The sequence below is a fragment of the Stigmatopora argus genome, chromosome 22 (assembly GCF_051989625.1).
Source record: "Stigmatopora argus isolate UIUO_Sarg chromosome 22, RoL_Sarg_1.0, whole genome shotgun sequence".
Classification (NCBI taxonomy): domain Eukaryota; kingdom Metazoa; phylum Chordata; class Actinopteri; order Syngnathiformes; family Syngnathidae; genus Stigmatopora; species Stigmatopora argus.
This window is the reverse complement of record NC_135408.1, coordinates 3,938,264-3,966,161: the sequence shown is the minus strand read 5'-3', so window position 1 is coordinate 3,966,161 and position 27,898 is coordinate 3,938,264. Positions and strand designations below refer to the sequence as shown.

The window sequence follows — 27,898 nt, the reverse complement described above, 5'->3', positions numbered from 1 at the left end:
TTTATCCTCACACGGTTAGTGTCTGGCAAAGGCTCAGTCACGTAAAAACTAAGTGGTTCAAGCAGATGAAGCCAAATAATTAAATATTCATGGATAAATTCACTTGGCTCAAAAGTGTTTTTTTTTAATTCTCAATACATAGTCAAGACAATGTTTTATGTAACATGTTTTCTTCATTTTTTGACATGAATTTCATTTCATATTACATTTAATTCCACTCTTTTCACCAATGAACAAAATATCAGTTTAAAATATTTCTCAATATTCTAGACTTCTAAGTCTTACTATATTTACCAAACATACATAATTCTTCAGAGGTTTTGTAGTTCTTGCTTCTAAAAGCAAATCTTCACACATAAACACTAGTATTTGTTTCTGTTTACGGGGATTCTCACAAACAAATTGTAGGCTTTCCACGTGCACAATGAGAAAGCTATAAAATCCAACATATTGTTTTCTAAGTGTAAGAATGTGGACGTGTAAGTGTGGTTGTCTGACGGTTCCTGGGCACACTGTTGAGTTCATTGAAGATGACGTCCACATTGGGATTCTCGTCACCAGTGATCATTCCGTCTTCAAACGGATTTCCTAAAACACAGCATCAAAATCATTACACGGAATAGCCCAACATGTTGCAGTTCTGCGAGGAGTTTAAAACCAATTCTTGCTATGGCAACCTAAAGCTGACCTATGCCCGGAGTCTGCTCCAAGTTCTGACTGAGGAAAGTCAACGCGCTGGATGAGTTGTTTGACTGCGACGACGAGGTTCTTTTCGGTTTCTTTTCGGTTGCAGTCCGACTCCATTCTGCAAAAGGTTGACCACTCTGTTGAAGTCTTCACCATTTGGTTAGAGTGGAAGCATCTTACCAGAATTCTCAGACAGCCTAAGTTTTCCAAAGCAGAGGTATGCCCGCCATTGCCGCCTTACTGGATCCTTCACCGCACAGTGGAACACAAATATGAAGAAACCTATATAGCAAAGAGGGAAGTCAGCTTGGACTCATTGCTACCTGTCAACCTGATAGTGATGTGATAAATTAGTTACATACATTAGTTCAGTGTTGCCTTGAGATAACATTGTCTTAAGAGTTTCAAAATACTGGGAAGATACGTTTGGTGCAAAAGTAACACTGAGAAAAAGTGCTTGTAAAAAAATTATTCATTTTAGAGGTCAATCTGGGGGAAAGTAGCTTATAATTGTAGAAAAATGTAACTTGTCTCAGACAACATTTGGTGCATAAGTCATTCATTTGTAAAACAAATTCACAGAATTTGTGACCAAGTACAATGATTGAGTCCTCTGAATTTTGTTGCAAGTCGAGACAAAAATATACTATGCACAGTGCTATACAGGAATGAGACTGCATTATTATAATTTTCACCATATAATTCAATGCACCAAACAAATCAATGAAGGTAAATACCAGATAAACTAATCCAGAGGTGATATACTTTTCAAGGACCCAACATAGCACGATCTACCTTTTTTTCCAGGTCACTGTATTGTCTGAAAAAACGCCTGAGTTAACATGGACATGTAATAATCTTGCGTGGATGCAAGGTGGCGTGGTTTGACAGCGCATCTGCCATATGCTGGCTGAAGCCTATATATTTTTATGTATGGTGCATTGAAACATGATAACTGTACGGGTCAGTGAACTCAAATAACCTTTTTTAAAACACTCAATGGTGAGTAAAAGTCGTCAGCGTTACCTTGAAATGCGTTACAGATGGCAAAGAGGTACATGAACGCCAGGTTGACTGGACCCCAGGCGAAAAAGGCGAAACCCCAGGTGAGGCCCAGAAGGATCGTCAGGCCCACCACGCTACGCACGTCCTTCCCCGCCGTGCGGTGCTTGGAATTGTGTGGGTTCTGCCGCTTGATCTTGACCAACTGGACCAGCACCACCACAAACATGATGAAGTTGAACAGGAAGATGATGCAGAAGTAGGCCACCACTGCCACGTAGAAGGCAATGTCGTTTTTCAACCAGCAGCTGCGGATGAGTTCCTTTATATTGCATCTTCAGATATCGACATGCACTTGTACGTTTATAGGACTCACAAGTCATCGGTTGCACCATCAGGATACTTCCCATAGGACACCAAGCCGTAGTTGTCCTTGTCCACGGCTATGACGATAATGACCACGATCAAGGGCAAGCCCCAGCCCACCAGCGAGAACCAGAGCATATAGCATGGGACGTACGAGTTGAACACCTTGACCAGGGCCAGGTACATGTGCACCGCCTCTAGGCCCATCCAGGTAAAGACGGCCAACAGGAAGTAGTGGAGGAACCAGGCGGTGGAGATGCAGAGGCCCACGGCATCCGGAAACAGCGCTAGCCAGGCGTCCACTAGGAAGACCAGGTTGAGCAGCAAGAGAGCCACGCACAGCTGGATCAAGATTTTAGATGGCATGTCCTTGCGCAGTTTCCTGGAAGGTTATCAGATAACACTAAACATGTCACTCTCTCGCTACCTCCCGTTTGTCGACGTGTGCGGTCGATTGGTCGCCGGTCTTTTGGTCGCCGTCTTTTGGTCGCCGGTCTTTTGGTCGCCTGGACCGCGACAACTGGCGACCAAAAGACCGGCGACCAAAAGACTGACGACCAAAAGACCGACGACCAAAAGACCGACGACCAAAAGACCGACGACCAAAAGACCGGCGACAAAACAAGGTAAAACAAAACGGTCCACGCATCAATAAAAGCCAACAATGGCCATGAGCAGTTTCACTGAGCCGACGTGAGTGTATGAGTTTGTATGTACATGCGTTGTCCCTTTAAGAAGCTACGTCAGTCAAGGTCTTAACAAGTTCTCCAACAAAAAACAATAAAAGTCCGGGAAATTTGGAGCTTTTCTTTAGCCTAATAATTACTAGGGCATTAAGTATGACTAAATAGTAATTCACAGTTTGTATTTAGGGAATTTGAGCAACGATTTAAATGGTAATTATCAATAACCTTCCGGGCAACCAAAAGACCGGCGACCAATTGACCGTGTACCGTTTGTCGATATAAGCCAGGGGTGGGCAAACTATCCCACAAAGGGTTGCAGTGGGTGCAGCTTTTCATTCCAACCCATAGAAAGGACACACTGTCACCAATCTGGTGTCCTACAAGTGCAATCAGTGGATTGCAGTCAGGTGCTTCTTGTTTTCTGCAGAAATCTTATTGGTCAAAGTGTCTGTGTTGGATTGGTTGGAACAAAAACTTGCACCCACAGTAGCCCTCGAGGACCGGTTTGCCCACCCCTGGACTCCTTTTCAGCTTGTCATCCATGTTGCTTCACCTTTCCCTGTGTGCTACCCTGTTGTTTTTACCAGCCCGGGTAAGTTTCTACTATGTTTGCTTCTAAGGGAGAACATGTTTATGTTAATGATTTTTTTAAAAGTACGTATCCACGTCCTCTATTCAGCCAGCCTTCAGAATTTAACAAAGAAAGAATTCCACTGCTAGGATAGTTTCTTCGTGGAACAAATAGTTTGAGGAAGGTGGTAAATTTCCTGACAGTCAATACTTACCCAAAGGCCAAGTAGGTGAGAAGTGTTAATACCAAGAAAATGGCAGAGATCCCACAGCCAATATATGTTATGAAGGTCAAAACGGTTGCCTGCACTCGACTGGTTAGAGGCTCTCTGGCGAGGTCCTGGATGAGCAGACGATGTAACGTTAGGTACACCTACTACTGCTATGAGATTTAATATATATAAAACATTATTTAAGTCATTAGAGATGAACAGTGGCAGAGCAAATGTGAACTGGGCCTGGGTGGGAGGAATTTCAACGGACCCCTTGAAGATAACTGAATGTGGCTGAGATATTTTGCATTAGATATTCATTGAATAGGAATTAATTTAAACTGACAGCAGATGGATGAAAGGAACCGAATGCGATTTTAGGAGTTGCATTACGCCCTAAATAGACATTAAAGACACTGAAAGTGATCAACATACTGATTTTCCAATGTTTCTTTTCAAATGAATTGCCACTCATTCACTCCCAGGTATTAGTGTGTGTTGTGGGAGTTAGCAAAAGAATTAAATTTATATTGAAGCGACCTATTGACCTTTTTCAACTGGGAGTGTTACCCACTTAAAATGGATTGGACGTATTTTGCCGTCATTGGCTGCCAAAGAATTAAGATATGTGAGGGGAGAAATAGGTCAAAAGTACTCCCAAAGCAAAATATACATGGGCCACACTTATTTGAAGTTGTCTTTATACTTCTTCCGTTTTACGGTGTATAACAATTTGTTTTATTTTTGTATTTTTTTTAAAGATGTTTAGGTTGTATTCTTTTTTAATTAATTACCGTATTTTCACGACTATAAGGCGCACCGCATTATAAGGCGCACCCTCAATGAATGACACATTTTAATTATTTTTCCATATATAAAGCACACTGGATTATAAGGGACCCTGTCTATTTTGGAGAAAATTTAAGACTTTTAAGTGCGCCTTGTAGTTGTGACAATACAGTACTCTTTAAATCAATTCATCCTAAAACCGAACACTTAATGTATTCATTTCTTTGATTGCCATATTTGACTAATAATGCAACAGTTGGATGCTAACTGGGGGCCACAAAATATTGGCAATTGACCCACGATTAGCTGCAAGTTTGAGACCCCTGTACAATTTATGAATGTATTAAACAGATTTAAGGAAAAGAAAAATTCAAATTTGTGCATGAAAGGTTCAAAAGAAACAACGCTTACCAGCAGGATGGAAAAGCTAGTGAGATGGTTGCAGCCACAAACTGTCATGTTGTCTGTGCTGTTCTGGACATAACAGCCATTTGTATTCCAGCCACCGGATCTGTCTGTCAGTGGAAGTATGTATTTTTCCATTGCATTCATTCTGTCATGGTCAGATGGATGTTAGGAAGGCATACTCACCGTTTAATGCAAAGTCCCAGAAGACGCATGAAACCACGTAATTGGCCTATAATTTAGCAAAGGGGGAAACATAAATCTAAATGAGTTCAAGTATTAGGTGTTGAGAGCTACTGTTATGAGGGTAATAAATAACTAAGCTTGTTTGGGTTTTTCATCTGGATTTAATTTGTATATGTATGGTGTTCATTTTAGAGCTGCTCCACGTGTTTTTCATTCAAAAAGCCGCAGGTCAATCAACTTGGAAATACTGGGCTCCACAATGGATCATTTTAAAAATAAGTAAATAAATATTTCTCACAGGAATGGGCTGTAAGTTCCTCAGGCGAATCACGACTTCATCCTGGAGTCCCGTGACTGTGAGGTTTGCTAAACTCGCTCCCAGGATGCCGCTATTGAGTCGTCGTGTTCCTAACGATCTGTCCTGAGTTGACAAAAGCCACAAAATCAGTTAATGAATATGAATCAGGAAGTCAATTTCAGTGCCAATGGTTAATATGCCTCTAAAAAAACTAGTTTCTAGTTATAGAAAGTTATTCATACATAAAAACCGTTACTTATGCAAGGATTTTTAAATAAGGCGGCCCGGTGGTCAACTCATTAGCGCGTCGGCCTCACAGTTCTGAGGTCTAGGGTTCGATCCTAGGTGGGTCCTCACTGTGTGTTGTTTGCATGTTCTCCCCGGACATATGTGGATTTTACCCTGGTACTCTGATTTTCTCCCACTTCCCAAAACATGCATGGTAGTGTAGTTGGACACTGTAAATTGCCCCTAGGTACTTGTGTGAGTGTGAATGGTTGTTCTTGGTCTCCTTGTGGCCTGCGATTGGCTGGCCACCTATTCAGGATAGACTCCAGCACCCCCTTTTACCCTTGTTAGGATAAACAATTCAGAGAATTAATGAATTCCTTTTGTTTCAGGGGCAGGCAAGTATTGTTTTGATGTTTGTATTTTTGCAACATTGCACCAGAAGCTCAACAGTAGTTGGATCAGTTTGGAAATTACTGTACTCCGAGAAAGCCATTTTGTACCTCATTTCTATATTGAGAATGTTATTTACAATGTTATTAATTGAGATAATCCCTTTTGTTAGGGGGAAATTTCTATGCTTTTCAATGGACCCATATTGTATAAAAGATCGATTGTGGAATGTGTCTGGACCTGAAATACGGTGCTCTTCTGGTAATAGTTAAAGTGGACTCTGGAGGCCATTTGTAGCTCTTCTGAAGTGAGGTTTTGGGTAAGGGTGTCAGGCAGTAAGATGGAGCCCTGGGGGATGGAGGCGTCGTTCCTTATCCTCCTTGGAAACCTGAGATTACCTCTCACCTTAAAATACAAACATGCATTACGTTGGAACATTCATCAACGTTCTGGGTAGTAAAATGTCCACTCTATTTGTCTTACCTCCACATTGCTGGGATCTGATATAGAAAAGAGAATTGGTTGAGGATTACTAGTATCCACTGCTTTCACTGAAAGCGCCAACGCTGGCGATAAGAGAGTCTCTGTTTCTTCAAAGACCACTTTCAGTCCCACTGTATCGACAATCCTTATGATTCTGATGGTAGAATGCAGTGTAGCGGTTTAGCCTACATGTTAAGAGACCCATAGTAAGATTGAGGTGTAAAAGTAACCTGTTGGCGGAGCTGGCAAGTATCTCGGCCGAGGCACCCAGCAGGTTGCTGACTATGTGAATGGTCAAGTTGGCCAGAGCAAGGCTGATGTTGGGGCCAGACAACAGATCCTCCAGTTGAGACACAAGATGGTCCACCTGGCTGGAATTAAGTGCGGACACGTTGGCGCTCAGCGCAAGAAGAGCGTAGGCTCGGCTCTCCGCGCTGGGTGAGACGGAGGTGACGTTCGGGGACGATGATGGCAGGGATGGCGAGGTATTAAGAGAGGCGGTTGGACTGGCTGTGGTGGACGCTGTAGGAATGCACTGCTCCTTAAGATGAACAGCCAGGTTTTGTCCAGATGAACTTAATGCCGGAATAAACAAATTTAGACAATTGAATATTGGACAAAAAATAACTAAATGGAGAAGTTACTGACCAGGTTTGAGTGGAGACTGGATTGGAAGAGTTTTTCTGCACCTTGCAAAACTCTGCATGCTGGAGTGTGCTGTTAACCCACGTTAACGTAGAACCCAGCAAATAGTCACTAATATTTGAATGGCCACAGACAGCTATAAGAATGAAAAGTGAAGAAAATGGCAAGTTTATGAGCATTTAGTTGCATAATATCTAATCTCTTAAATTAACCAGCTTTGAAAGTGTACATTTTGAATATGAAAATATTTTATTTCAAATCCTCACACAAAAGACATCAAGATATTGTCCTCCAGCAAACCATTAATTTTTTGCATGTTTTTTTACGTGACCGGACGATTCGCCGAAAGACGTTTCGCTGACGGACGTTTGGCCGACGGACAGTTCGCGGAACGGACATTTCGCCGAAGCGCTCGCCCGCCCCTGGATTGTGTGTGTTCAAGTTTTTCAACCTCGGCCCGCGGGCCATATACGGCCCGTTACAGATGACGATCCGGGGGCGGGGCGAGCGCTTCGGCGAAACGTCCGTTCCGCGAACTGTCCGTTGGCCAAACGTCTTTCGGCGAATCATCCGAGCACCGTTTTTTTAGTTATCAAACCAGTGATCTCTTTCAGAGCCATAGATAAAAATTGTAGTCAAATCATGTGGCACTTTTCATCCTTTTGCTGCAAACTGAAACTAGTTTGTCACTAGTAGCTGTCCAATCTATTTGAACTTAAAATGGATATAACATTTATTTGCATCAATGTCAGCCAATGACTTCAGAATTTCAGATTTTTCTTTGAAAAGGAGTTTCAACGTATCTTGGATAAAAAGTGAACCACTGCATACCTGCTCTGGTCACTCTCCCATCAAACGTTACATTGCTGTCTGACTGAAACAATGCTGTAATGGCTGCGCTCACGTTACAAATTGGAACCTCTTCAGCCAACTGCAAAATTACTTTGCAACGTTGAGGGCTAGAAAAATCCAGAATCAAATGTAAGTCATCCTCCCTTTTGGCAGAGGTGATGCAAAGATTTTTTTTGAACTCACTTTGCTCCTGCTTGTCCACAGTCCAAACTGGAGTTCTGAGCACAAAGAAAGCATGAAAAAATAACTGCTAAGAAGTGATGAATTGATGTTAAAATGAATGTTATTTACCTTGTATTTAGAAGCAATGTCTGAACGAGAGCATGGGATACTACAAATACAAAATGGCCAAAGATTATACCAATTGAACCACAAAAAGCTGATTTTTGAATTGTTGTGTATGACCTTGTGGGTGAAGGGCAACTTTGGTTTAGTTGAGATATCTGTTCAGATAAAAGTTGAATGTTTAGGAGTATTTTGTGCAATCATTCATGTGTACGTTGACGAGCTCACCAGAAAAAGAGGGTAGGAGAGGTTCAGTTCAGGGTTTCGAATTGAAATGTCAAAAGTGTAAAATGCGTCTAAAAAGTTGAAACATAAAGATGAGATGGGGCGGGGGGGAAAAATCCGGAATAATCAAATTGGTAGTCTTTATCAGATAACGCTTATAAAACATACCAGTCCCCTCGCAATAGTTCTCGCAACTGCATTTGTTGTTTTCACCTGCAAAATCATGTTGAAATGAGTACAATTATAACAATTTAATGGTCATTCATTACTATAGTTATAGTTTTCTGACATGTTGGTGCTTACCTGCACCACATGAAGGCGCCACAAAGGCTGAATCTTCGCTATTAAAAGAAAATAGACAAAACCACCATTTTTTTGTGTGTCTTTGATGTCATTTAAAAAAAAAAAAGTACATGAAAATGAAATATTTACCACTTTGCATGATCTGAATTTTGTGTATAGACACAGATGTCCTCCTCCAAATGAGCACTGCTGCATTTATTACTTGGGGAATCTTTAAATGAGAGCAAATAAAGATTGTTTTAAAATATAAATCTGTATTCCGGAGGATATATTGCACTCACGTAATCGACTGACTCTCCTTCCCACTGCTTGGATGTCAGAGGAATTTTGACTGGCTGCACAGATTGTTTGCAGGATACAACATGGTGGCAAATTCAACCTCAGTGCCACGAGCGCCCAGCAGTTTGTCTTTCTGATCAATCAAATACATCACATCACAGGACTGGATTTAATTAGAAATGCATAGACGTAGATAAAATCACAGTTGCATTAATACTGTTTAATACCACCTACTGAGGAGCCTAACCTTATTTCAGTCTTCTCCAGACAGAATACTTCAAGTCCCTGTTACATATCAATCATAGCACACACACTGATGATATGGACATTGATTACATTAAAGTATGATATTCCCTACCTGCAATAGGTTACTTGATTTGCTGAAAAGTAATAATGACCGTAGGATTAACGAAATTACTACAAAGTCTGGCAATGCTGGAAAGACTGGTGTGTATGTGAGGCACTCCACCAAAACTAAACAAGTACGTAGGTTGAAATTTTTCAAAAACATTCTGCCATTAGAATTGACATTGTAATAACATTCATTTTCTGCGTCAAATTTAAAGGTAATTAAAAATGATTATATATGAGAACTAGAGAACACGAACTTGCCTTTTGAAATTTTCTGCAGTGAGAATTTATTCATATATTGGTGATTTTTTTTTTTTTTTTTAATCTTTATGAACTACACATTTTGCTTCCAGAGGGCATTGTTTTTGCATTAGTGTTGGTACTCGGACGTTTCGCCGGCCGACGTTTCGCCGACGGACAGTTTGCCGAATGGACGTTTCGCCGAACAGACAGTTCGCCGAACGGACGTTACGCCGAAAAAATTAAAGTGTTTAATTTATTATTTTATTAAACAAATAAAAGTGGGGCTGTTTCTCATTGTGTTGTTTTTTGTGCCGAGGTTGAAAAACATATACACACACGATCCGGGGGCGGGGCGAGCGCGCGAATCCCGTTTCGGCGAAACGTCCATTCGGCGAACTGTCCGTCGGCGAAACGTCTTTCGGCGAATCGTCCGGTCACGATTAGGGTATAATTTTGGTGGAATGGCTCATGTTCATAAAATACAAAGGAAATAATACATACCTTCTAATGATGGTTTCTTGATTAAAACCTGCATTGGTGGAGTTTTCTACTGCATTTTTGCTCCTGTTGTTGGTCAATATCATGCGTTCTGTGTTATTGCCACTATCATTTGATTTTCCACTGGTCAAATCCATATCTGTGCCTGAGTTTTCTACTGTTTCTATTGTAGTGTTGTTGTTTTGTAATGTTAGAGAGGCATTGGATATAGTTTCATTGTTTGTCAATGTGGTAATACTTTCAGTAGTCCTGTTTTGTAATGCAGTAGTTTTAATCGTTGTGCTTGTAGCTTCAGTAGTATTTTCGAATGGCTTTGTTGCCACGGTTGCCGTGTTGCTGTTTGTTGTCGTCGCCATCGTTGAATTGCTTGCCGATGTATTTTGCGACCAAGGAGGCGAGGTTGTTGTGTTTTCAATATGTGAAAAGACGCAGCTCCCATGAAGTTTTTGGAACACTTCCTGGAGCTTAGAAGAAAATTCTTATGTTAAGTAAGTATTCAGTAGCTATCAGACATTACAAACATACCCATGAAGCAACTTCTGATTCATTTTTCGCTGGCCCAGTCAAAACAACTGGGATTTCCACAAAGTAGTACACTGCAAAGAGAGATGAGTCTTACTTGAATATTGTGTTTTATTTTTATTTTATTTACCAATCCCTCACCCAACTGCCTTTCAAAAATGTATGCGCAATATGCAAGACATTAGTTTGGAATCCCAGTAGAAGTACAACACAACCTTTCTACTCTGCAGCAGTTTAGCAACATACTTCACACACACTGTCTTCATCTTTCATCACTCAACTAATACCGCTGTCAGATAATGTGAGTCTGCAAGTCTACCTGAAGTCGGAGTGCTTGTCACTTCAGGCTGAGTAGTGTCCGTCACATTACAGGAAGCAAAACCTGACAAGGAGATGGAAACAGCTATCAGTATTGGAAAAACTGAATAATGCCAAATGTCATTTTGAGTATGAAGACATCAATATGTGATTGAATCTTTAACTGTTTCAATGCCAGCACAGGTCACAGAGTATGTGTTGTGATAGTTAGTAACAGAGGGAAATTCATGTTGAAAAGACTTATTGAAGGCAATGGATGTCGTTAATGCAGTTTAACTTAGTTATGTATGTACAATGACAATAAAGCATTCAATTCAATATAGTGGACCGGGCGTCTTTTGCTATTATTGCCAGTCAAATAGTTTAGCTATGTGATTATGTCACAATATATATAAATGCAGTTTAGCTCAGTTTTGTATGTACAATGACAATAAAGCATTCAATTAAATTTTATATATATATCAATTAAATTTTATATATATATATATAGATAATTTAATTGAATGCTTTATTGTCATTGTACATACAAAACTGAGCTAAACTGCATTAAATACAGCTATTGCCTTCAATAAGTCTTTTCAATATGAATTTCCGTCTGTTACTAACTACCACAACACATACCCTCGTAAGGATTGTGGGGGTTTGCCAGAGCCTATCCCAGCTGACTTTGAGCCAAAGGCAGTTTATTTAGAATTATTTATAATTTTACGTTATTGGCTTTTTAAATGTGTTTTTTTGTCTCTATTTCTAACTTAACTTTTTTTCCTAAAATGGACCACTTCATTCATTTATTTTCATTTGAAATTGTTTATTTTATTGTCCATTCTATATACAAAACAAGACTATAATTGGATTTCAAATTGGGGCCGCAAAATATTGGCACATAAAATTGATCATGTTAGCAAAAATTTAGAACATTGTTATAATTGCGATTGCGTACAAACTGACCGGAACAACTGGTTTCCTGAAAAATTAGAGAGGAATGTGTGTATTACCTGACAAGTGATAGATGAAGTCAAGCGAGGTGTGTGGCATTTTGTTTTAAAAATAGAACTGCAGCGAGTTCAGTCAGAATAACATTCAGGAGCAATTGAGTTTATATTGACACATGAGAACATTTTCACATGGACTTGTGGCTTTATCCATGTGTATGTTTTGACTGAACTCACTGCTGATTTGGCAGTATTTGAAAGCTAGTAATATTCTGTAAGCGAGGGACTTCACCAGTGAATAGAAGGAGCATGTGGAGGACGTTGGTGTGACGTGAACTTGATTTCTTCACCCTGTAACATAAGTATGTAGTCTGACTTCATTTTTTTCTTTCATTTTCACACTAAAGAGTAAAATTATTTCCTTTCTGAAATCCAACATACTCAGTAAACATAAACGTACATAAGTTATCATCATGTATTCAGACACTTGATATCAAGTTCAATAGATTAACTCAAACAATTTAAGAGTAAAGCTGTAAAATGCACCTTAAAAAAAAGAATCATGTTACCTGACAACAGAGGCTAAATTCATAACCAGCTTTGTGTGAAATCCCCTGGAAGAATTCATGATCATATCCTTGTTTCACAAAGATGGTATCTTCCTCCAGGATACATCTTAAGTTATGAAGTTCCCAGATTCAAGGTAACTTTTACGTCCCTTGTCATTAGCAGGAGGATGTCGAGTCTTTGACACGCCCCCAAACATGGTCAGGTGCACCTCCCAAACATTGGCAGGTCACTCAAAGGCTAGTGTGTTTTTATTTCACACTGGTGAAGGCAAACCTGAATTGATTTGTAATTTTGAGATGAGTGGGCAGAAGGGAAATCACTTTAGCCCATACGTTTTTTTAAGGAATATTTCTGCATTGTATTGCGTTTCAGGGTGTGTCCACTCGTTTCTAAGTACACTTGCCAGTATACGCAGTAGTTACAATGGAAAATGTGACACATGCTTATTTCCAGGGTAACAAAACAGAAGCCAAGCGTCGGAAGAATTGAGACAATTAAGTTTGTTGCTGTGTTGAAATGCTAGATGGTCAGTACTAGGAGTGTGAACAATTCAAGGCTAAACCATTTTTATAAATTATATTTAGTAATGTATGTGTGTATATATATGTGTGTGTGTATATGTATATATATATATATATATATATATATATATATATATATATATATATATATATATATATATATATATATATAAATATAATGTAGATATATATGTATATATATATATATATATATATATATAAATATAATGTAGATATATATGTATGTGTATGTATATATATAATGTAGATATGTGTGTGTGTGTGTATATATATATATATATATATATATATATATAATGTGTGTGTATATGTGTGTATATATACACGTGTATATGTGTGTGTATATGTGTGTGTATATGTGTGTGTGTATGTGTGTATATATATGTATATATACATATGTATATATGTGTGTGTGTGTGAATGTGTATGTATGTGTGTGTGTGTATATATATGTATATATAAAAAATCCCCATTTAATAACTTCTTAAAATAAATGTATCTCATTTTCTGGACTACCACTATACTTCATTACCTCAATATATAGCATACATTGCGGACGTCATAAACCTAGGACTGGTAGAACAAAACAAATCTCAAAATGATAACACGGCACATAATTATTTATTTCTTTTTACAAATATTTTACAACAACTATGCATTTTACTCTGAGGCAATATTGCAATAGTATCCACCCCCTACATTCAAATGATTCTAAAGCTTTGTGAAACAAAGGTTACGAGCCATAATAGTCTCTTTTTTTTCTCCTCAAGCTTATTTTGCAGCAAGGTGAGTGCGCTATGCGTACAAACTCCAGTAAATGACATTGAAGAGCAGGTAGGCCAGAGGGAATAAAACTCTGGAATAGGAGTCAATCATGTAACTATTGCTCATGATGAAGCTGAGATTATGTTTGATAGGATTCCTGCGCCGTAGCCGCGTGCCCTCTGCCGGTGTCGACACGGTAGAGTTTCTTGACTGCGTGTTCCTCTCCGTATTTGGCGTGCTGGAAACCTCGGGGAAAGGGGTCAGGTCAATATCGTTGTCGTGGAAACAGCCGTCAAAAGCCATAGCCTGTGTCGCGTTGTAGGAGTTCGGGATCTGCGTGGACATGGAAAAGAGTCACACGAGTTGAGTATCTAGATCATCTCCCCCAGGAGGATTGATGATGATTTAATGATTTTTTGCTCGGGTCAAACGAGTCGCAAGGGATTTAGAAAATAATACGGTCTACGAAGTCGAGCGCCGACGACCTTTGCCCTCTTGAGCTTCTTCATTTCCTCCACCGTGGTGAAATAGTTGACGGCAGCATACTCGATGACGGACAGAAAGACAAAGAGGAAGCTGGCCCACAAGTAGATGTCCACAGCTTTCACATAAGACACCTGAGGCATTGAGGAGGAGACGCCCGTGATGATGGTGGACATGGTCAACACAGTGGTGATGCCTGCATGTGGACAGAACAGCACGGTTTTTCTATTAACTTATTGTTGACATTGGCGCTGCAACAATTAATCGATTAAATTGCGTGATTGCATCAGAAAAAAGCTTAGAATGCAATGTTGCTGCTTCCATGAATCGTTCGTTTAGAGTGGTGTGAAACCCCTAACCTAATTTGTATGTGGAGAATGTGTATTTTGAATATTTGAAAGGGAAAAAGTGTGAGAAGTAATTTTACCATTGTATTTACTTTCAGGATTTTTGTTTTTATGGCACTGTGAAGAAATGTGATCAAGTCACAACTCATTTTGAGCATTGGTGAGCAAGGCATCTTATAGATGATACTGTGACGTTTCGTCGAAAGACGTTTGGTCGACCGGACGTTTCGTCGAAAGACGTTTGGTCGACCGGACGTTTGGTCGAAAGACGTTTCGTCGAAAGACGTTTGGTCGACCGGACGTTTGGTCGAAAGACGTTTCGTCAAAAGACGTTTGGTCGACCGGACGTTTCGTCGAAAGACGTTTCGTCAAAAGACGTTTGGTCGACCGGACGTTTCGTCAAAAGACGTTTGGTCGACCGGACGTTTCGTCAAAAGACGTTTGGTCGACCGGACGTTCCGTCGAAAGACGTTTGGTCGACCGGACGTTCCGTCGAAAGACGTTTGGTCGACCGGACGTTCCGTCGAAAGACGTTTGGTCGACCGGACGTTCCGTCGAAAGACGTTTGGTCGACCGGACGTTCCGTCGAAAGACGTTTGGTCGACCGGACGTTCCGTCGAAAGACGTTTGGTCGACCGGACGTTCCGTCGAAAGACGTTTGGTCGACCGGACGTTCCGTCGAAAGACGTTTGGTCGACCGGACGTTCCGTCGAAAGACGTTTGGTCGACCGGACGTTCCGTCGAAAGACGTTTGGTCGACCGGACGTTCCGTCGAAAGACGTTTGGTCGACCGGACGTTCCGTCGAAAGACGTTTGGTCGACCGGACGTTCCGTCGAAAGACGTTTGGTCGACCGGACGTTCCGTCGAAAGACGTTTGGTCGACCGGACGTTCCGTCGAAAGACGTTTGGTCGACCGGACGTTCCGTCGAAAGACGTTTGGTCGACCGGACGTTCCGTCGAAAGACGTTTGGTCGACCGGACGTTCCGTCGAAAGACGTTTGGTCGACCGGACGTTCCGTCGAAAGACGTTTGGTCGACCGGACGTTCCGTCGAAAGACGTTTGGTCGACCGGACGTTCCGTCGAAAGACGTTTGGTCGACCGGACGTTCCGTCGAAAGACGTTTGGTCGACCGGACGTTTGGTCGACCGGACGGTTGGTCGCCGGGTTGTTACTGTTGAAACCAGCTCTCAAAATTATAATCATGAGAGAGAGAGAGAGTTTAATATCTAAATATCTAATATCAAAATATCAACAGTAAATTCTCTGTAATAATTTGACAGTGAGCAAACCCGGTGACCAAACGTCCGTTCTACCAAACGTCCGGTCGACCAAACGTCCGGTCGACCAAACGTCCGGTCGACCAAACGTCCGGTCGACCAAACGTCCGGTCGACCAAACGTCCGGTCGACCAAACGTCCGGTCGACCAAACGTCCGGTCGACCAAACGTCCGGTCGACCAAACGTCTGTTCTACCAAACGTCCGGTCGACCAAACGTCTGGTCAACCAAACGTCCGGAGACCAAACGTCCGGTCACGCTTATAGTATTACCCTTAGGCTCAATGCTAAATTGTGTTCTAATTAACCCACGCTAGGTAAACTACGGCCTGCGGGCCATATACGGCCCGTTAGGCTTTTTAATCCGGCCAGCCGACGTTGTCCAAATTATAGTAAAAATCAATGACCTCATTCATTTCCCTTTCCCTTGCAATACTCTCGTTTCCTCGATAGATGGCGCACTAACTCCAGATTTTGATGCGCTGGCAAAAAAGGGAGAACAACAACACAGTTCCCACTGAAATGTGAGTTTCTCTACTGTGTTAAAAATAGCAACTTGCACATGTACGCACAGCAGCAGTACAGTAGCTTAATTAACATGCTGCTCCTGGCCCAGCCCCACTGTCAAATTTTAGTATCCATTCTGGCCTGCAAGTCAAAAAGTTTGCCCACCCCTGAATTAACTATTAGATCAATAGCTGCAGCTCTAATAGCAATCCAGGTCAGAGCCATCTGAAATGAACGATCATGCCTTAGTACCGTCCAATCCATTTGGGCATACGGCCTATTCGAGTCAAAATGGATTGGATGGCAATGGCAGTGAATAGGTTCAATATAACATTTTAAACAACCAAGCTGACTTTGGAATTTGGACAGTTATAAGTAAAGAAAAAGTTAAATGTGTGTACCCAAAGAAACCCGAGCAGGCACAGCTCTCCTGTCTATCCAGAAAGACACCCATGACAGCATTACCATCAGCATGGTGGGAAAATACGTCTGTAGCATGAAGAAGAAAATGTGCCGCCTCAGAATAAAATTAATGTAGAGACGATTGTACCAACCTAAAAACACAGTTGCAAAAAAAGATTTTTTTAAAAATGTTAATAGATTTAAATTTTAAAAAGACCTAATGCACGCACCAGTACTGCTGTAAAAGGCGAGCCCAAAGGAAGGCTGGAAGTCTTCGACAAAAAACTGAGAGAGCACAATCTCATCAGTCCTCAATGAATCATTCCCGTTCTTCCAGTAGAGCATGAGGTCATTTTCATTGTAAGCATCTTCAAGAGAAGAGAGGATGGACAGATTAGCATGATTTGGGGGAAAAAAATAATAATTCTGCAGTGTTTAGATGGAGCGAAATCTCCACTCTTATCTGCACTCAAAGAGGAAATACAATCTCCTTCCTAAATCTGTCATTAATGAAAAAACTATATAATGGACACAGCCTGACCTGATTTAACACCGCGACAGCTATTCCACAGCATATGAGAATAGACAAACTAGAATAACGCCAATTTAACATATTTCAAGTTCATATTCAACTTTTGTTTCAGGCTACACTAAGTGAGATTATACTGGACATAATTTATATAGATAAAATATTGAGATATACAGTATAATAAACCATACAAACGAAAGAGTTTGTTACTTACAGCTCTCCAGCTCCAGAGAGCAGTTTTGTGTGTCGAGTGGGAAACTGCTGAAATCCATCGCACAAAGCGCGGTCACAGTAATCCTAAAACACAGTTTGTAGTTAAAGAAATATACAAGCTAAATAGTGTACTAAATACTCAGTATTAGAATGCTGGACGCTAAGGAGATGATTTATTGCCCTATAGTCTGATGAATAAACTTGTATGCCTAAGCATGTGTACTGTATAGCATTCATCTTGTTTTTTTTAAGTAAAAGACAAAGACTGCACACTAAATATTCAGCCATTTCATGGTCACAATCATCCCATCATTTGCAGTCTTTTGGAACTCAAATGATTTCGGATCATGAGCCACTAGCTACGTCACCGCGTATAAAGACAAAAAAAATTATCTGATCACATGTCACAGACTTATGATTAATTTTATTTAGGACGGAAAACGTGCAATGCTTTTCTACTGATTATGCTTGATTTTTCTTGATTAATGAATGGATGTGTTGGAATATTAACATGACTAAAAAACAGTCATCCTAAATGTGGCTTTTTTTACCTTCGGTATGGAACAATAGCAATAGTGTGGATTCAAAACACAAACAGCTGCCTTGCTAATCCTACAGTATATTCTGTCACTAAATACTCCTTTCACTACTCATAATCTTTTGGGGGCAATCTGTGACTTTACTAGCCATATTGCTAACACGAGAAACTGAAATGGATCTGATGATTGGACTAAGCCTTTTTTCATCGTATTGCGTAACATATTGTTACGGTTTTTTCTTGGCGAGTGTTTTGGTAAATGTCATGATCAATGCGTTGTCTGGTCCTTGTGATTCTGTCTAAATAACTCCCAGCTTTGCTATTTGGTCCTTGCCAGATCATCATCCACGTGCATCACACTTGTATGTTTCTTTTGTCTATGGTGTTGATTAGAGTTGGCCCAATAAAATACTCTCGTCTGAGTCAGCTGATTTTGAAGATATGCTGATACTGAGTGCTGATCCCATACCCAGATAATTTTTTTTTTTAACTTGTTTATTTCAAAACATAGTTTTTTCATCGTATTTTTGTTGCTTTGAAGCCTCTTAAAAGCAGGATATTTTTCATTTCATTTCAATCTTCTAAAATTGTTGAGTATTACAAAACATACTTAAAAAAATATTCTTTTGACAATTTGTGCACCTTATTTTGTTGCTTTGTTGCTTTCAAATTAAAGGGAAAAAAAGCTTACAAGGAATAATTTTCACCCAATTCCCATCTTCTTGAAATGATGTGTCCGAGACCCATTTCAGATTACTTTAACTTAACTCATTCACTGCCATTGACTGTTACATTTATTATTTCATTTAGATTGCTATTGGCCAACCATTTTGACTGCTCAAATTGAATTGTATCAATGATAGACAATAAACTAATTAATTAAAAAGAACAAAAACTAAAAAACAGATCTTTTTCACCTGATTCCAATCTTCCAAAAACGACATGATTGGATCTGATTTCCAATCAAATGATTGAATTCGGGACATCCCTCGTTTTGATCCAATACGTTGTCTCTCGTTTAAATTAAACCAGTTTCTTTAGGTGAACTACTTTGTTTAATAAATACTTTCTAAGTTTACACATTCCCACAATTATTTCCCTCCACTTAGCTCCTGCGATTTTTAACTCCAATTTTTAGAGAAGCATCCTTATGGAGGATGTTTTTTTCTTTTATTTTACCGGACACTGTAGAGGATGTTGCCATCGGGAAAAACCCTCAACATGATGTTCTCCATAGTTGTATCATGTATGAAAGAACGCTTGGAGTGGACGAAGAACACGTCGGGCACCCAGATCTTCTTCACGAGACGCGAGTCGAAGGTTCGACTCTTGTTGCTGCTGGAGGGGAAGGCCAGTCGGTCGTCCTGCCAGTAATGCCTCAGGTACAGAGTCATTGTGAAATCCTGAGCGTTGCAAAGAACAATCCCCGATAACAGGCCCAATTATATGATTATAGAATCGGAAGAAGCATTCCAAAGTTGATGGACCTACCATGTTGACTTCACTTATGCTGTCAACACTCTCCACCTGCACGTCAATCCCAACAGGGATAGCTGAGCCTGGCACAAAAGGTTAAATGTTACCATCAATCAGCCTTCAGCAGCATCTTGATAGCATGTTGTAGCAATGATGTCATCCCCCATGTTTCCCCCATCTGTACATCCCCCACAGATTACGAATTTATATGGCACAATCGGCCTAGAAGAGGTGTAATCCACACTATAGACACAGAGGCTGAAGACAACACGTTACATAATCACAAGCTCCCAGAGTTTAGATCAGCACTTGTCGCACAGTAAAGACAGAACAATATTTACTGACAGATGCCGATCAAATACTGTATGTCAAATTGTCAAATCTATGACAAAATGGCCAGGCAGAGAAAAAAAATCTGAAACTACTGATATAATCCCACCTATTATGCAAAGAAGTGACCAATGGGTTTATACAAGTATTTCTGGTTTGTAGATTGAACTGAAGCCTTAAATAATCAGACATTCCATTTTAATAATCTGCGTCATAGCGTGAAAAGGAATACACAGAAGGGGAAGCCAGCGTGTTTTACTATTAAATATTCACAGGGTTATAGTGTAAATGGTGAGACCCTTACATCATTGTTTAGTGGCCAAAATGATGAAAATGTAAGTGAGGAATTGTACCCATCCTGTCCTGTCACTACCATTACCTAATGACAATAAGCACTTAAAAACGTCACTCCTCGAACACAGTAGCATAGTGAAATAGGAAGGATTATATCAAACATTAAATATAGCTTTGTTTTCCCGATCCTCTTCCTGGTTCCTTACTCTGCAATATTTTTATTTATTTTTTGTTATCGTTGTTGTTAAAAAATGAAGATACTAGCAGCTGTAGTTGCCAGAATTTTACCCCCAAAACCGGAAAAAATGGTACACGTTAGAACAGTATAGCTTTACAATAACCTTTTATTTTGTAGATTTCCTTTTTGAGAAAACTGAAAATCATTCATCTTTATTTCTTATCCAAGCAAGGATGCTCTAACACAGGGGTGTCAACTTGATTTCATGTGGGCCGGACCATTTTAGATATAATATTTAGATTTTTTAAAATAAATGGATTAAAAGAACTGGATTAAAAGCCCTGAATATTCAGTTTTTTATAGATCTAAAACAATGTTTATTTCAGCTTTTTTTAAATCTATTTTTAGATTTTACAAAATGATTTTTGAACTAAAAACACATTAAAAAATTGATTAAAAAATTACAATTATTGATTTAAAAGGGGGAAAATCAGGAAATTTAATATACATCTACTATACTCTTCATTTTAATTTGATCCTAAAACAGAAAGTCTGCACTCATGATTTACTCTCCCGGGCCACACAAAATGAAGCGGCGGGCCAGATTTGGCCCCCAGGCCGCCACTTTGACACATATGCTCTAATATATCCCTGCTAACTAAGAGGTATATAGGTTATATCTTCAATCAAAAAGCCTATATTGTCATCATACACAGCTGCGTATAACGAAATTGGTGGTGCTACTCCGCAAAGTGCGTTTTTCCAGCAAAAAAAAAACAAATAAGTAACATAAAAGTATAAAAGTCACTATAAAGTTCTAAAATATTGCACAACCTAAGATATTGCACATTGTTAATATTGCACACCCTGAAGTTATTGCACCCAAGGGATATCTTGAACTGCTTGCCATTCAATTACTATATGTCACTGAAAAATAGTTTTCATGACCATCCATGCATGATTGACCACTTCAAATTGTCCCGGTCTATAATTTTTTTCATGACGTTTGTCACCTTGTGCCTTGCTATTGGCTGGCAACCAACTGAGAGTGTACCCTACCTACTGCCCATAGTTGGCTAAGATAGGCTCCAGCACCCCCACGAGGCTTGTAAAGATAAATGGAATGGAAGATGAATGAAAATTTGTAACATCTGTTAGACAAATTACTGCGTTCCGTATTAAATATTAACATTTTTATATTTGTACGATTTTGCGTGGAAAATTGAAGCGCTCCTCAATTTAGTTATATAATTGTACAAAGCCCTTCATTCAACCATTACACATATTTGGAGAAATTGGCTGTGAAACAAATCTTGAATGTAGCTCTTTTTAATATCTCATTTTCTTCCACTTTATCCAAAGTCGGGTCGTGGGGGCACCAGCTTCAGAAGGGAAGCCCAGACTTCCCTCTCCCCAGCCACTTCACCCAGCTCTTCCGGGAGTATCCCAAGGTGTTCCCGGGCCAGCCGTGGGAGGCGTCCAGGGGCATCCTGATCAGATGCCCGAGCCAACTCATCTGGCTCTTCTCGATCCAGAGGAGCAGCGGCTCGACTCCGAGCCCCTCCCGGATGACCGAGCTTCTCACCTTATCTCTAAGGGAGAGTCCGGACATCTTGCGGAGGAAACTCATTTAAGCCACTTGTATCCGGGATCTCGTTCTTTCGGTCACGACCCACAGCTCGTGACCATAGATGAGGGTGGGAACGTAGACCGACTGGTAAATAGAGAGCTTCGCTTTTTGGCTCAGATCCATCTTCACCACCACGGACCGGTGCAGGGTCCGCATCACTGCAGACGCCGCACCGATCCTCCTGTAGATCTCCCGCTTCATTCTTCCCTCACTCATGAACAAGACCCCAAGATACTTAAACTTTTTTTTCCCGATTATGTTTTTCATCATAAGAGGTCTTCTGAGTCATGCCTTGTCCGGTCCCTCACCTAAGACCAGTTTGCCATAGGTGACCCCGTGTGCGGTCGATTGGTCGCCGTCTTTTCGTCGCCGGTCTTTTGGTCGCGGTCTTTTGGTCGCCCCGACCGCGACAACGGCGACCAAAAGACCGGCCTACACATCAATAAAAGCCAAGAATGGCCATGAGCAGTTTCACTGAGCCGACGTGTGAGTGTATGAGTTTGGATGTACATACATGCGTTGTCCCTTTAAGAAGCTACGTCAGTCAGGGTCTTAACAAGTTCTCCAACAAAAAACAATAAAAGTCAGGGAAATTTGGAGCTTTTCTTTAGCCTAATAATTACTAGGGCATTAAGTATGACTAAATAGTAATTCACAGTTTGTATTTAGGGAATTTGAGCAACGATTTAAATGGTAATTATCACTTACCTTCCAGGCGACCAAAAGACCGGCGACCAAAAGATCGGCGACCAAAAGACCAGCGACCAGTCAACCGTGTACCAGGTGACCCTACCAGGGGCACAAGGCCCCAGACAACATAGCTCCAAGGATCATTGGGACTCACAAACCCCACCACCACCACGTTAAGGTAATGACTCGTCGGTGGGGTTGTTAATATTATTTTTTATTTTTATATTGCCATTTTATCTTTTTTTCAGAAGAATTTGGGCTACCACAGGATTTAACCATGCATGTAAACTTTTTTTTTTTAGTTTAGTGGTATTTATTTTTAATTTGTCCACAAGTAAAACGTACACCAGTACATGCAAATTTTGCTCCCTCGATACAGCAAAGCAGTGACAAACGCAAGTAATTCCCCAAAATTGATTAGGCCACATATATGCTGGCTATGATAATGTTCATAATTAATTGCTTGCAGACTATAATGATATCTTGCACATGGACTAATTCTCTATTTCGGAAGGTAATCATGTGGAATTTGATTGACAATTTCAGCTCTACCCTGATATTTTTAACACCCTCATTTTCTAAATGAACTAGGCTGACCTCTCAGCTCAACTCCACCCAAACATGGGATATTCTTGCAAATCAGGGACTTTCATTCACCTAAAAAAACCTAAAATGTGTGATGTTTTAGTGTTCCAAACCAATTTCAATCACCTCAAACATGCATCTTCTCAATGAGATTCACCATTGAGATTACTGTTTATTTGTACTCCAGTCTGCAGTCATTGTCCCACACATACTATCTAGGTCAGCAAAGGCTTTTTGGGGAGGCGTAATACCAAGTACAGCACAGTAACCTACATCAGTCTTGTTAGGGGAAATGCAAAGACGGTCTTGGTCGGTCTTACCTCCGAAGCCTGGACGCATGGCAAAGTCGTGGTCCTCGATTCGAAGCAGCTGCTCTGATTTAATGAGCAAAGATTTTGTGCTGTCGAGCTTTTTCATCTTGAGGTCCACTCGTCTATGACGCAAAGAGGACAAACAACAGCTGAGGCCAACAGTGAATCTCCATTCGCTCTCATCTTACATTGAACTTCCATCTGGTGGAGCGTTCATTTAACTGTGTGAAGTTTTAGCCATGTGATTAAGAAGAGAGTCTCGGTTTTAAATGATTACAGTTCCTAGTTAATACAATTATTTTATATATAGCTTCTGTTGTCAGGTGATGCAGAATAATAAGAAATATTGATGATAAATCTGTTTTGTAGAAACTTTTCTTGGTAAGTCAAAATATATCAAAATATATTTGATTTTAGCTTCTTTTTTTCCATTTATTTTTTGTACCACTTAACTTCACAACAGTCGGCGGGAGGTGCTGGAGCCAACTTCACATTTTATAAAAATTAGCTGGATTTTTTAGTTTGAATTTAATATTTTAAATGATGTAATTTGAATTATTTAGTTACATCACAATATATGCATAAACCACACTTCTACTACAATTGTATTTCAAATGAAGGCCGCAAAATATTGAGTCCCGAGTTGGAGACCGCCATTTTTAACCTTTCCCGCTCCTACCACAGCCACAAAACAACCGTGATTCCAAAATTTCTATACACCATCCCAACAGCTTATCAAAAGGAGCAAAGCACACAATCCCACTTGGGCTCACCCGCCGTATTTTTGTTTGTTGGCGTCCCCGATGTCAAGCTCCTTGTGTCTCCTCTTGTTGTGAAAATGGCTACTGTTTGGCTGCGTTAGAGGCCACAAGCAAGCAAAACACGTGAGTCGTAAGGCCAGGAGGAGCACTTGCATGGTGAAACCGGTGCTGGGAACACGTGAGGATCTCCCGAGCCGACGGAAGCCTCAGTCCCCGGCGGCTACTGACGCGTCCACATCACGGCGAGATTCATTCCGCTTTGGCTTGCACATGGAGTGCGCTGGCCAGCACTCTAGCCTCCCATTAGTCCAGAGGGTCCCCTGGTGGAGTTCGTTGATCAAATGCTCCGTCCGTTCCCTCGCATCTCTTGACAAAACAATCTCGCCGCTGACCCCAAACAGTCTCCACCCTCTTTCCTAAAACCAAATATCAATTTATTCCAATCATGACAAAGGAATACCATTAATTCCTCCTTAATCTTCTTATCTGTGGTCGGTGAAATCTTTCGGTAACCTACAAACTAGAGGCATCCGAGGGCGGGGAGGGAGCGGGGATAATACGAGCCACGGTTTCATCATCATTCTGAAGAGATAAAAATAAAAAAAAGCCTCTAGCCTACTTTTACACACAACGGGATTTTCCCTCCGGTTGCACTCTGCCTGGGTGGTTGGATAAAAAAAAATCCCGTGCAGAGGGGACAGATGTCAACATATGTTTTGTCAACTTTTGTAAATGTTGCATTTGGATGGTCAACCCAGTGGCGCTAGGGATGTGAGCTGCTTTTACTGTGAGAAATCCCAACCAGACCACTGTTTGGGTTACATTAATTGGAATAAACAGACGGCCTTGCGCGTAGAAAACAAAGGAATGACTGCTTTCAGTGCATCAAGAGATTCTATTGAAACAAAGGCAGACGTATTTCCCCAAAAAGTCAAAAGGGGATCTTGACAGAGAAGAATTGCTTCGATACTGTCAAACTGGATGTTATTCTGTGTAGTGTGAAAATTAAACAGGTCCACATTTGGGCGCCAGAGGTGTTGCGTGATGGAGCATTCACTAGAGCTTGTTAAACATTCACCTGCCTAGTTAATTAGTTGGTGTTTCATTAGAATTGCAGAGGGTGTAGACTGCATCGTGTTGATGCGACTCAATGCACACCAGCATTTGTTCTCACACATATAGAGATTACTTGAAATAGACATGGCAGAGACAATGGGATCCATTTTGCTGTTGCTAATTTTCCTGGGTGAATTCTTCCTGACATTTTCAAAAGGTAGTGTTTTTCACAATATTCACTCTAAACAATGACAACATTATAATATAATCATAAGACTTTCAGATCAGACTTTATGGGCATGGGAATTTCCACTTGTTGATATAAAATAATAATGTTGTGTTGATTTTTTTGAACTCATACTGTTTTGCTTTGCCATGTCCTGAGCTCTTTTTGTTGCAATATGAAGTGAGGAAATGGAGGGAAATAGATGAAAATAGTTTATGCCCAGCGAAAAAAAAAATCTCAGAAATTCATCAAAGATAGGCAATAATGCTCATTCAACCAGTACAACTAAATAATTCTAAATATTACATGTCTGAGGTCATTATTTAAACATTTTGAGCGTTTAATATGTGTTGTTTTATTTTTATTTTAATGTTATTGGGATGAGAAAAACAGAACTTGAAACAAAAAAAGAAGAAAACTCTCAGTTGCTTATAGATTTTGCTTAGATATGCTAATAAGTTTTGTGTTACTGATAGATTTTGGAGAATAATTTTTGCTCCTGGTTTCATTCAGCGTGATTCCACTCCATTTTTTAGAGCTCATTCTATATCTTTAATGTACTTTAAGGGGCCCAGGTCTCCTGCATTATCCATGACGACTGCCTCCTGCCCTGCAGCTTCACCCCTCCTGGCACAGTGGTGATCCACTGGTACAAGCAACAAATCCCCGTCCACAGCTACTACTACAACAAGGACCAATTTGGATTGCAGAACAAACATTTCAGCGGGAGAACTTCTCTTTTCAACGCTCACATCCCTCATGGGAATGCATCGCTTCTCCTCAGGAGGGTTAAAGTTCAGGACAGGGGCAGGTACAAGTGTTACACGAGCACACGGAAGGGGAACCAGGAAATCTTTGTCAACTTGGAAGTGAAGGGTCAGTAAAGCTTTGTGTTGCTTCACTCTGTGAAAATGGGTTTACATTACAGCTCTGTGTAGTAAATTGAAATATGATCTGAAATTTCAATTATGAACATGCAGTTTAATTGAGCATTCTGCCATCTAGTGGAAGAGTGTGTCCTTATTTTATCCTCACAATTTGCACCAGGCAGAGAAACTAGACGGCATCTCTTTTCCCCCCAAAAAATGTAATGCATCTTTTTTATTAGGCCTCAGACTGCATTGTGCTTATTTCATAGGTTACTAGTCCTAATGTAGTTAATGAAAATAATTTTCTCTCCCTCGCTGCTGGAGATTTGCTGTACTACTGTATGTATTTTTTTCCCAATAGGCCCGCATCAGTGATTAATGGGGTTTAAATAAGGGGTTTTATTATCATCCTTGTTTCAGCGGCAATACAAATAAGGAACTTTCTCAATGGTCACATAAAATCCATCATTTTCTTGTTTAGAAGCATAAACGGAGATTTGATAAATATTATTTTCTCAATTGTGCTTTTTGATCATCTTTTCTTAAAGCTCCGATCCAGTCAGTTGTCATGGAGTTGAGAGACGATACGGCCACATGCTCCTCCCACAACATCTATCCCGTCCCTCAGGTGACATGGGCTACAGACCCCCCCTCCTCAGAGGAAGCTCTAAAAAACATTACCACTAAAACCACAGAGCACAAGGGCCTTTACAACGTTCAAAGCACGCTTAGGATTCAGGGGAACATCTCCGATTACACGTACTTCTGTTCATTTGCATCAGCAGATAAGACCCAAGTGTGGACTGCCTCTCAAAAGGATCAAGGTACTCTAGTAACAATAAGGATATTTTCAAAGTGGACTTGGAAATTCAAAGAAATGTCTGGCTTTTAGTGATGATACAGGAGGAGGGGCAGATATTGTGCATCCCATGCGTTTTCCCACGCAGTCTTCAAAACTTCTCTCTCATCTGGAGTTTTACGTCCTCCGGTGAGGCCACGGTGATTCTGCGCTACGACAGCCGACACGGACACACCTTCAACTTATGGGATGGCCGAGCGGAACTAGACCAGGAGCAGGTCCTGCTGGGGAACGGGTCGCTACTGCTCGGCAGGGCCGACAGCGAGGAGCATCCCGGAACCTACACGTGCACCTTCACGGGCCCGCAGGGACGGCTCGTCGTCCGGACCAAAGTCAACGTGACCATTGCTGCAATAAGTGAGTATTATGCCCAATGAAGCCTGAAAGTAAATTTAAAAAAAATGTTGCTCAACAGGTTCAGGTGAGCAGAGTAAGCCCAGGTCACGGTGGAGCATGGCGGCATCAGCGGCAGTTTTCTTCTTCACCATCATTTTGGCTCTTTCACAGTGTCTAAAGAATAGAGGTATGCGTGCATTTGATGTTTTTTTTCTATTAAAATGTTCACGTTGGGTGTAATTTGCAAGTCTTCGTTGCCGCCAACTAACCTCCAAAAACTGCTCCTATAATGTTGGAAACATGAATAAGGATTTATATTTTGGATGAATCAAGGCATATATATATATATATATATATATATATGA

The 27,898-nt window shown here is 40.5% G+C and overlaps 2 protein-coding genes and 1 long non-coding RNA gene across 4 annotated transcripts; 1 reads left to right on the top strand and 2 right to left on the bottom strand.

Annotated features, from left to right (window-relative positions):
* Window positions 1–384: 384 nt before the first annotated feature.
* LOC144068025 (uncharacterized) lies at window positions 385–12,517 on the bottom strand. The gene is made up of 29 exons (XM_077592201.1): window positions 12,328–12,517; window positions 12,051–12,109; window positions 10,828–10,890; window positions 10,512–10,582; window positions 9,990–10,450; window positions 9,253–9,274; window positions 9,142–9,179; window positions 8,897–9,027; window positions 8,745–8,826; window positions 8,616–8,653; window positions 8,481–8,525; window positions 8,316–8,383; window positions 8,208–8,245; window positions 8,094–8,133; window positions 7,986–8,020; window positions 7,782–7,909; window positions 6,954–7,086; window positions 6,536–6,880; window positions 6,306–6,459; window positions 6,063–6,227; window positions 5,202–5,324; window positions 4,904–4,949; window positions 4,724–4,827; window positions 3,527–3,651; window positions 2,066–2,437; window positions 1,714–1,997; window positions 868–969; window positions 689–805; window positions 385–588 (listed from the first exon to the last, which is right to left on the bottom strand). The coding sequence occupies exons 1-29, from the start codon at window positions 12,390–12,392 to the stop codon at window positions 458–460; spliced, it is 3,585 nt and encodes a 1,194-aa protein (XP_077448327.1). The 5' UTR covers window positions 12,393–12,517; the 3' UTR covers window positions 385–457.
* Window positions 3,210–26,182, top strand: LOC144068027 (uncharacterized). Of its 2 annotated transcripts, XR_013298094.1 has the most exons (4): window positions 19,289–19,314; window positions 19,389–19,503; window positions 22,556–22,708; window positions 26,037–26,182. It is a non-coding gene; the product is annotated as an uncharacterized LOC144068027 (long non-coding RNA). The 2 variants fall into 2 exon arrangements; XR_013298093.1 differs by lacking the exons at window positions 19,289–19,314; window positions 19,389–19,503 and adding an exon at window positions 3,210–3,333.
* Window positions 13,501–24,722, bottom strand: gabrr3a (gamma-aminobutyric acid type A receptor subunit rho3a). Its single transcript, XM_077592203.1, has 9 exons — window positions 24,200–24,722; window positions 23,436–23,548; window positions 19,424–19,491; window positions 19,112–19,335; window positions 17,396–17,478; window positions 16,883–17,020; window positions 16,652–16,804; window positions 14,121–14,314; window positions 13,501–13,968 (listed from the first exon to the last, which is right to left on the bottom strand). Exons 1-9 carry the CDS (start codon window positions 24,340–24,342, stop codon window positions 13,666–13,668), a joined length of 1,419 nt encoding a protein of 472 aa, XP_077448329.1. The 5' UTR covers window positions 24,343–24,722; the 3' UTR covers window positions 13,501–13,665.
* Window positions 26,183–27,898: the final 1,716 nt, after the last annotated feature.

Coding starts and splice junctions, on each gene's coding strand:
- gabrr3a (XM_077592203.1), bottom strand. CDS start 24,342: ATGCAAGTGCTCCTCCTGGCCTTACGACTCACGTGTTTTGCTTGCTTG. Junction 23,549..24,199: donor AACAAACAAAAATACGGCGG/GTGAGCCCAAGT, acceptor TTTGCGTCATAG/ACGAGTGGACCTCAAGATGA. Junction 19,492..23,435: donor CATGCGTCCAGGCTTCGGAG/GTAAGACCGACC, acceptor CTTTTGTGCCAG/GCTCAGCTATCCCTGTTGGG.
- LOC144068025 (XM_077592201.1), bottom strand. CDS start 12,392: ATGATCATGAATTCTTCCAGGGGATTTCACACAAAGCTGGTTATGAAT. Junction 8,827..8,896: donor AAGGAGAGTCAGTCGATTAC/GTGAGTGCAATA, acceptor TCTCATTTAAAG/ATTCCCCAAGTAATAAATGC. Junction 6,460..6,535: donor CTTGCCAGCTCCGCCAACAG/GTTACTTTTACA, acceptor TTCTACCATCAG/AATCATAAGGATTGTCGATA.